At 39.0% G+C, this 10220-nt stretch overlaps 1 protein-coding gene across 2 annotated transcripts; it reads left to right on the plus strand.

The window, feature by feature from the left end:
• Positions 1-314: 314 nt before the first annotated feature.
• On the plus strand, positions 315-9442 carry rasl11a (RAS-like, family 11, member A). 2 transcript variants are annotated; one of them, XM_032583324.1, is made up of 8 exons: positions 315-895; positions 3005-3061; positions 3180-3262; positions 4607-4647; positions 4737-4866; positions 5414-5489; positions 7233-7309; positions 8424-9442. In XM_032583324.1, the coding sequence occupies exons 1-8, from the start codon at positions 739-741 to the stop codon at positions 8568-8570; spliced, it is 768 nt and encodes a 255-aa protein (XP_032439215.1). In that variant the 5' UTR covers positions 315-738; the 3' UTR covers positions 8571-9442. The 2 variants fall into 2 exon arrangements, with proteins under 2 accessions (XP_032439215.1, XP_032439216.1); XM_032583325.1 differs by lacking the exon at positions 315-895 and adding an exon at positions 915-1257.
• Positions 9443-10220: the final 778 nt, after the last annotated feature.

Consider the following 10220-nt stretch of genomic DNA (forward strand, 5'->3'; position numbering starts at 1 on the left):
ACACAAGTAAGATTTAGTTTGTTGTTGTTTTTTAAAATCTAGGTTCTTTTCTCTTTTTTCCCCCCTCTCCTTTACAATTGACATTGACGGACTTCCATACAGAAGTGTCCAGCTAGAGAAAACGTGATGAGAACTTAAAGAGTGATGGTTTAAAATCCCAATCCACGTCTTTGTTTAAACCTTTTCTTCATCCCCACTTGATTTAACGCTGGTGCTCTCGTCGTTTATGAAGCATCAGGCTGTCCAGGCTGAGAAATCGGGCCGGATTCCCACCGGTCCCCCGGGAATATGTGAGGGGACGGATCAAAGTCTACATCCCTCCCTCTCATCACTCCTTCTGCTCTCTATCCACAGCCAGAGGCATCTGGAATCTCCGGGAACCGGATCGTTTTTTCTTTTAGCTATTAAGGCATAAAAATGGACCAGTGACGCGTTTCAGGATGCCTCCATTGTGAAGCTAAAAGCCAGTTTTACCCCAGGAGAGAAAGACTTGGAAGAAATTGTGGCACACTTGGCTAATAACTGGGAATTATTGGGGCAAACCCGATTTTGCTGATCAGTTTCTAGCTGCTGCTCTTTGCGGAAAACAAGAGGGATTTTTTTCTTTCTTTCTTTTTTTGGGTTCAAATCTGGATTAAGCGCAGGAATACAAACACGGAGTTATTTCTCCCAGAGTCACAAGAATTTGCTGCAATTTCCCCCCCCCATAAAGCTCGACGCGGTTCTGAGGGGAGCTAAATGCGGCTGTCTGGCGATTCTGCCCCGGGAAGTATGAACAGCAGCGGGTCTGGCAACTTTCTGCTGGTCCCCATCCCGGAGTATCCCCTGCTGGACTGCGTCCCCAACAAGACGGTGAAGATCGCGGTGCTGGGCGCCAGCAACGTCGGGAAAACCGGTATGGCGGTGGGATGCAGTTATTCTTGTGGATCCGGGAAAGTTTTCATTTCGGATTAGTCGCGTTGCATTCAAGCGATAAATGGAGGCAAACTGGGGTTTTTTTGTTTTTTTTTATGACCAAAACGTTATTGCGGCTCAGCTCACCTTAAGAGAAACAATTAGTTTTTTTTAATTTGTAGGTGGCAGAGAAATAAAGTGCTACCATTGTTCGACGACAGAGGGCGATAAACAGCACTGATTTCCTGAAGAAAAAAAAAAAGAAGAAAAAATCAAGCAAAATTTGAATTTGATTAATATCGCTGATGAACTATGGAGGGGCGGGGGTGGGGGGGATAAAATACCATGGAGTTGGCTATAGAGGTACGAACATAATCATTTCTATGATTTACACATAATATTTATGAAAAATAACAACAACTTTAATCATCTTTTTGAAAGTGCTGGAAGTTCAGTTTTAATTGATGGTGTGAGTCACGGTGTTAAATCATTTTTGAAACATTGTGTTTAACAAAACATGATTTTTTAGAAATATCCTTCTGCTAGAGGGCAGGTTTCTTCACTAACATATCTAGAGGTAGGAAATAAACATTGACAAATTTAAGAATTATATTATTTTTGCACTTTATGAGGAAGCTCCTTTATCATACAGATACAAATTCCACCGGGTAAATGTTATCACTGAAATATTTTAACTTTGGTCCAGCTCTGTCAAGCCACAACTGTACACTTTAATATATTTGGTTAGGGTTTTGTGCTACAGACCAACACAGAGTAGTGTATAATTTTGTGAAGTAATTTCAAAGGCTTCAATGTCATTTTTAAACTGTGGAAATATGCCACTACTGTCTTTCACTGTGAGCGTAATAAGTTTAGGGTGACATGTCATTTTAGTTTTCTGCCACACGTGGAATAGATCAAAGCCTTACGTTATAAATGAATGTTTGGGGTGAAATAATTGACTAATCTATTCCAAGTGTTATAACTTTGTATTATTGCCCTATATGTAATGGACAGATTCTCACGGTGGCAATTGCTTACACCCGACACAAATGACCAAAACGGTAAAGGTCCCAGAGAAACATTTGATTGCATTTTGTGGGGTTTTTTTTTTTCTTTTCCTTAGCTGGAGTTAGAAAGCTAAACAGTTTTCTTACACTAGATGAACTATGAGCTGGGAAAACAAGAGAGTGATCCACACTGCATGTCCAATGAGGCAGGAATGTACTCTGTAGCAAATCTGGGAGAATCATCAAACTCAGTTATCTGGAAAAGAAGAGCATCACATGTCATAATGTATTACCTCGGCTAATAATCCATGAGTTATTACCGCTGTACTCCCATTCTGCGTTCATTCAGCGTAACACCATCTTCTGTCAGATCCCAGTCTACCAAACCACATTCAATGGCACCACTGCTAAAAAAAAAGGATAAAAAAGAGATAAATTCACATTGTAGTAACTCTTATAATGAGTTTTGGAGATTTTCTTTTACCTCATTTACCATCCTGCTCACTGTGTGTTGTGGCGAGAAAAACTCTGGTCATCATTCTGCTTTTTTTGGTCATTTTGTTTTTGCCACTTTCACACAGAATATCAATACAATACATTGAAGTCAGAGAGATGCAACGACCCACCAGTGTCTCTGGATGTTATCCAGTGTGCCACTTCAATAAAAAAACACAAAATCTTACCAAGTATTTTTGCTCTTAGTTTCTAGTGCAAATATCTTAGTTCTCTTGAAATAAGACAAAACTAACTTACAAGTAACTTTTCAACAAGATACAGGAGCTTGTTTTAAATAAATAATTCCCTGATATTGATAAAAATGTACACGTTAACTGATTTTTTCACTTGCATGCATTTGAAAGTGAAACAATCTGCCAATGGATTAGTACTTTTTTTGTCAATATTAAGGGATTATTTACTTAAAAGGAGCTCCTATTTCTTGCTGAAAAGTTACGTGTGAGATAGTTTTGCCTTATTTCAAGAGCGTTAAGATATTTGCACTAGAAACTAAGGCCAAAAATACTTGGTAGGATTTTGTGCTTTCCAGTTCTCTTCTTCCTCACCTTTACGTCACTAATTGACAAATTCTGTTTCACTTTCAGCTCTGATTGTCAGGTTTCTGACTAAGAGGTTCATTGGAGATTATGAAGCAAACACAGGTGAGGTTTCCCCCCCCCCATTCATCTGACTGCCTTTGCCACCAGCGAGCCCCCGCCACGATTGATCCTCTCATCCCTTCACATTCACCCTTCCACTGGGATCTTTTTGTCTCTGCAGGAGCGCTCTACTCTAGAAAGGTCACCATGGACGGGGAGGAAGTGTCGCTTCAGATTCAGGACACACCCTGCGTTGCCCTCCAGGTTAATTTAAGTGAAGCAAATTACTTGTAGGCATTTGTTTCTAAGGATGTGTATTCATTAAGTTATTGTACATTCTTAAATAGTAGCAGAAAGTTGACAGGAAAGACATTTTTTGGGGGCGGACGTATTAGAGTCTGTTAGTTTGCGTAGGTTCTATAAGGTATGCATATGATGTATGGTACTAGTGGCATGCCAGAAACAGACCTTTTGTTATTTTATTAAATTTTACCAAGAAGTCAGTAAAGAAAAGAAAACATGGACAGTAGGTCCTAAATTGTTTCTGACTAGTTAGTTTCTGTGCAAAAATAAAACTTGGCACTATGGAGGTTAAGGCTATAGAGAGCATTACATTACAAAATGTAAAAAAAAAAATTCTGTAAATTCGTGTCATGATACAGGTCTTGAATTTCAATCATAATGCCCTTAAAAAGTCTTAAATTTGAGTTGATGAAACCTGCAGAAACCCTGTTCCTCGCCTTTTTTCCCCCCCACAGGTCTGAGCCATGCTCTGTCTTAAAATTCCAGGTTATTAATTGGAAACGTAGGACTAAGTGTTTGGGATTTGAAAAAGAGTAATACAAATAGTCAGTGATTTCAACAGGCATTTAATGGAATAACTGGATAATTGAGCTGAAATAATTTTCCGACTGGCTGGCAAAAAATGATCTGCACTGGAATGTTGTTTCTAGATACTGATTCCCCCCACACACATGGACCGGCTTTAATGAGGTGACTTGGCAAACTGACAGACGTCTGTATCTCCACAGACGAGGTATCAAATATAGTGACCTTGATATGTTAAGATACATGTTTCATTTTGACTCCCTGGACAATTTCACTTGACCTTATGTCTTGGCACAGTCTGCACTGAACTTGGAGGAAAAATACTTGTTCTGTTCAATGTGATTCCAGCAATTATGAGGCCAAATTTTGGGGAATGTAAATGTTGTGCAGTTCAAATTCTGCCTTAAAATTAAAGCTAATTAGGCTGCATTTGCATTGCTGGACATTTGGCTTAAGTTTTGCAATCATTAGTGAGTGAGTGTTTTTTTTGTTGTTGTGGGCGTACAACTCTTGTTTTGAAACTTCTCAATAAGAATAACATATTGTATGTGTCTGATAACATTGAGTTTGATTAGTTCACGCCTGGAGAACTCACATAGAGTGAGAGAGAGAGGGGACAGAAAGGCAAAAAGAGGCACAAGTTTAAAGCTGTGATCTTCATTTCATACTTAATAACATTTAATTGACACATTCAGTCTATGCTACTCATTTCTGTTGGTTATGAGCTGGCAGCCAAACCGCCACCTACGTACTCATGTGACTCTTTTTGTGTTTTGGCAGGATGACGCTGAAGGCCTGTACTGCCAGGAGCAGATCAACAGGTCAGGCTTACACCACGTCATTGTAGGCTTTAACATAAAATGAATGTTTTCAAGCTTATTTTCTTTACTATCTTCCCTTTTTTTCTCAGGTCCATCTACTGGGCAGACGGGTATGTGTTGGTTTTCTCCATTACAGACAACAGTAGCTACCGAACCATTCAACCTCTGTACCAGCACATCAGGCGAATACACCCTTCTGGAAACATCCCAGTTATCCTGGTAAGGATGATTCATGTGAATAAATGTTAGTTCAATTCCATCCAATTGATATTCCATCAGGCGTGTTTTTGAATTCTTTTCAGCTACAGTAGCTCACTGTAAATATTTTTGTTATATTTGTCACATTACAGATATGAAATTCAGTGTCTTTTATTGGGATTTTATGCAACATACCAAAACAAAAATGATTTGAAGGTTTAGAATAACTCTAAACCTTCAACCAGAGCTACAATGAAACACCTAAAGACATATTCAGGTGTTACAATGTCCCAGTCAAACCTGAATCTAGTCTAGTTTTACCACAGGTCTTCTGTGGGAGGACTTTCAAATGTTTGTTCATAGACACTTTCCTGCCATTCTGACTAAGTTAGACCTTTTCTGCAGGGAAGCAAGAGGTGCTTTCGCAAAGTATTCAGTCCCGATAAAACACATTAAGGTTTCTGGGTGTAATGTGCTAGCAGTATTTATTTCAACGCAGACCAGACAAGAAGCCTCCCGACCTTAATCCCTTAATCTAATCTGCATCATAATCTGTTCCCCACTGCAGGTTGGCAACAAGAGTGACCTGCTCCGAGCTCGACAAGTCCCCGCAGAGGAGGGCGACACGTTAGCAACTTCACTAGGTGTGGCATTTTCCCGCTTTCACCAGTCATGATTTGAATTCAGCGCAGCATAACCAGTGTTAGGCTTGAGTCTTTTGAAATACTTGCATCTGACTGGAGCCTATGTAATTTTGAAATACAAATGAAAATGTTAATGCTTCTGGAGAAGATGACAAGTTTTGCTTTGAATGGAGCAACAATTTATCCCTGCACTTACCCAGGCATACCTGGCAATATTCAGTGCTGTGTTAATAATAATTAAAGGTAAAGATGCTCCTAGGCTTTTAAAAGACTGGTGACAAGTAAAGATTGGCAATTGTTTTCCATAGCAAGTTATCTACTTTTTGCAAGGACAAAAACACCTATTTAACATATTTTAGTTGTCTATCTTATGTTAAGATTTTGCACGTAAACACTAATTATGTAAATAAAACTTCCCGAGGTCAAACATTTGAAGATTTAGCATCAAATTTGACATTTTATAGGGTAATATAGCAAGGCTATAAATGTTGGCTAATATTCCTACAGGCAATGGCACAAATATGACTTACATAGTTTGTTAACAAGATTACTCCTACCAGGTCTTGCTATGCTGTTTCCAAGCAGGAACTGTCCAACGGTATGTAGAGTGTATGATATAAACTTCAAAACAATTGATAGGGAGTTTCACAGCAGATGCCAGCTTTAGCATTGTGTGCCTAGAGATGAGTGAATCTACGTTGGCGTAGACAGAGAGTATGCACAACTTAGCATGAGATTAAGTTACATTAATATCAGATCATTGCTTTGGCAACTTTGCAAATTTTGTTGCAGTTGTCCATATGTGTTGTTCATATTAAGCTCATATACCATACAATTTATCAGAGTAATACATGGCAGCCTGGGAAAGCTGGAAATGAAATTATTTGTGTTGCTCAGAGAAACACATTGTTTCTTAAGGCAGCTGTTTCCATAAAACTTAAAAACACAATTCAAATATGCAGTAATAATACACACTCCCTTTGCATTAAATGGTTATTTATTTACACTGATGACTGAGCTTTAGGTCTGTTAAAAGTAATGTTCCATGTAAAATCCATAACACCGAAAGCATCAGGTACTCATTTTTACACTTTCTATTTTAGGTAGGCTACTGGCTGCTGATAGGAACCCAACAGAACCGATCTCTGCTGAACTGAATCTATTTAGAACTTCTATATTTAAACAAGAACTTTGTCCCAACTTTAGTAATGGCTGGAATGTGTTTCTGAAAAGCTTCTTGCATTTACCTAGGAGACATACAGCATAATAACACCAGCAGCTACAATCTAAGTTGACAAAATTCAAACTTATTTATACCCTAACCCAATGTTCCTTTGTGATTCTTTATATTTTGACCCACTCTGAGTGTGTGCAAGGTCGATGTTTTTGGTTATCAAGTGAAATATCTTGAAAGCTATTTGATGTTCGTGGTTCACAGGAGATAATTGCTCTCTCACTTCCTGCCTTGTTCTTGATCCAAGAATTCCTGCTTGCCCGGTTTGGAAAAAAGAAGCAAGATAAGTAAACAAGCAGCCAGTTCCTAGATGGTTAATTGGGGTCAAGCGCAGGTCACACCAACCAATTCCAAAGCTTCAAAACTAAGGAACAGGTCTAGTTGAGCTCCCTTACAAATTTGTTGCCTCGATAAACTGTATCCTCGATGTTGCCTGATGTGAGAGGAATGTTGACAATTATCGGGATGATGATGAGCAGACCCAATCTGAACTATGTCTCTGATCCCAGGGGGCGTTTACTTCGAGGCCTCGGCCAGAGAGAACCACGAGGGAGTCCACGCCGCCTTCCTCCATCTCTGCCAGGAGGTGGGGCCTTATCTTTCTGTCAAAAAAGATTTGATTGGTGAAGAGGCGGGAGCCCATATTTACAGAACAGCTGTCCTGATGACAGCATTTTATTTAGCTCCTGAGGTGTTGGTCATTTTTTAGATCCACCATCCTTTAAAGGAATTTTATGCTCTGGGAGCTATGATAGCTGAGTGATGACTAAAAAAGCGGAAATACCATCTGTTTATCGTTTTGGCCTTAAAGGGAAACCAAACTGCATTGTAATTTTTTTTTTCTCTAGCAGAGTAACAGTTGTTACCCTCAGGGAGGATCACTGAATGTGCAGCTTCCTGCTTCTTGCTCACACATGCAAAGTCAACACTGCAAAAACACAAAATCTTGCCAGATAATTATTTTTGTCTCATTTCTAGTGCAAATATCTTCATTCTCTTGAAGTAACTTTTCGGCAAGATAAAGGAGGTTGTTTTAAGTAAATGATTCCATAATATTGATGAAAAATACAAGTGAAAGAATTAATCTGCCATTAGAACTACAGTCCATTTTTTAAATAAAATTTAAATAAGCTCCTATATCTTGCTGAAATGTCACTTTAGGTTCAGGTAGTCTTATTTCAAGTGTTCTTGGAATTTTGTAGAAAATGAATTTGTAAACGATTGTTGATCCTAAAGAAAAACAGGACCCTGCACAACTTTCATATAGTCAGCTTCCTATAATAATGGCCTAAGTTGATTTTTGCCAAAAGTGTTCCTCTTTTGAAAGAAGTCATGATTTTTTCCCCCCAAAATCAATTTGGCAAAAAAAATTACTTGGGTCATTATTTTAGGTAGGTGATGACATTAGATCCCCAAAATTGATCCAAACTTTTTTGGGGTTATCTTTTTTTCTATTTTTCATTTGCCAACATTTGGGCAGAGGTTGTTGTTTTTAGCAAAATATGCTTGAGAGGCAAATTCACTCCATTTTTGGTGGATGGGGAGGCCAAAGAAAATCATCCAGAGAGCCGTAAATGGCCCTCTGGCCACAGTTTTGGACATCCCTGACTTAGGCTACATCCATTTGATGTAGTGATTAAATTGTTTCACTGAAACAATTTAAAACGGAAACCTCCTAAAATATGCCTTCTGTGCACCAGGTGATCCGGGCGCTGGGAGGCGGGAATGGGGAGAAGAGGAAGGGCGGCCTACACCTGGCCAGACCCAAGTCTCCCAATATGCAGGAGCTGAAGAGGAGGTTCAGACAGGTGCTTTCCTCCAAAGTAAAATCAGCTACAACTATCTGACCTGGAGCTGAATAGGGACAAAGCGTGACATGGTAGCAGCTTCCACGCAGGAGGCGATATCAAAGTCTTCTGTCGAAATTAAAAGGTTCGGCGTCTGAAGCGGGACATGAATACTACCGAGGCGTTCTGAGGGGATCAAAGCCTTTCAAAGAGCACAAGGAGTTCCTCCTTAGATAGACAGATAAAGGCAGAGACTGAGTTTAGCTCTGGAAAAGACTCCTGGTCAGCAGAATCTCCATGCTGGAATTAACAAAGAGCAGGAGTGATTAATTTCTTGCTCTCAAGAGAATGAAAATGGCTTTTTTTTTAACCCAAAGCAATAAAAATCTTTCAGAATTTCATCCAAAGACAGATTCTTAGATTATACTTACGAACTTTGTTCTTTATTTTTCATTTCCACTGTTGTTGTTTTAAACAGCTGATGTAAATAGTTTTAAGAATGTCAGGACTTTTTAAAATAATAAAGAAAATGCCTTCCTTGCATCCTCGTTGAGGATATTTTGAACAAAAACAGGAAATGACCCCAAAAAATGCAAGAGTTCATGGCTATACAAAAGGACAAATGACAGAGGACGGAAATCCTTTTATTCCAAACTGAGGAACGAGTTCCTCATCTTTAAAGATGCCCTGGGTTCATATTTAGAGAACAAAAAAATATAAAAGATCTGTTCAAATGAGAAGGAAGTCATTTTGCATCATACGCTGATAAAACAGACAGGTAGTGTCCAACCATTAAAAAGAGTTTAATAATTTCCATGAATTTTATTCTATGGTTCAGTCTTTAAAAAGTTGTTTAAAGAAAGTAAATCCCATCTGTTGTTCCCAATCCCTTTGTACCAATAAATTGTTGGTATTAACACTATAAAATACTACTTGTTCTGTGTGAAGATCATGACTTGGTTACTAGAAACAGTGTATGTTTTTATGTGTGTGCATGTGTGTGTTTCCACTGTTCTCATGACCTCTCCTGCTGCTGAAACACACACACACACACACACACGCACACACCCCAACACACGCACACCCACACACACTAAACACTAAACCTAACCATTACCAGTACATGTCTAACTCTAAATCTAACCAAAACTAAATTCACATCTTAGTCCTAAACCCAACCCTAAGACAGCACTTCTTTTATGTGGTCTGTCCTCTGGACCCCATTAGGAGCACAGGGTTCTCACAGCGTATGTGTTAGGACAATTGTTCTTACAATGTGTCAAAAACAAGAACACACACAGTATGTTTATCTTCACAAGGACTTTTTTATTTACTTTCATTAATTTGTCATTAATTTCTACAGCATAACCATGACCATATCACTAAACCTAACAATTGTCAGTACATGCTTAGCCCTAAACCTAACAAACTCAATTCACACCGTAATCCTAACTCTAACCTCTAACCTAAAAACAGCACTTGTTCTCATGGGGGCCACATAAGGATCTCTGGGTCCTCGCAATGTAGTTTTTGTTGGAAAAAATGTGCCTTTCAAAATGAGAAATGTTAAAACAGACACACACACAATCACACACAGTGAAAAATGTTTGCTGACCCCAACTCTAACCCTTTTGCTCTCTGACCTTTGGAAGCAGCAGGACTCCATCAAACTCAGGAGAAAGCCCTTTCAGAGAACTCGCCATGCATTTG

This window comes from Xiphophorus hellerii, chromosome 14 (genome assembly GCF_003331165.1).
Source record: "Xiphophorus hellerii strain 12219 chromosome 14, Xiphophorus_hellerii-4.1, whole genome shotgun sequence".
Lineage (NCBI taxonomy): Eukaryota > Metazoa > Chordata > Actinopteri > Cyprinodontiformes > Poeciliidae > Xiphophorus > Xiphophorus hellerii.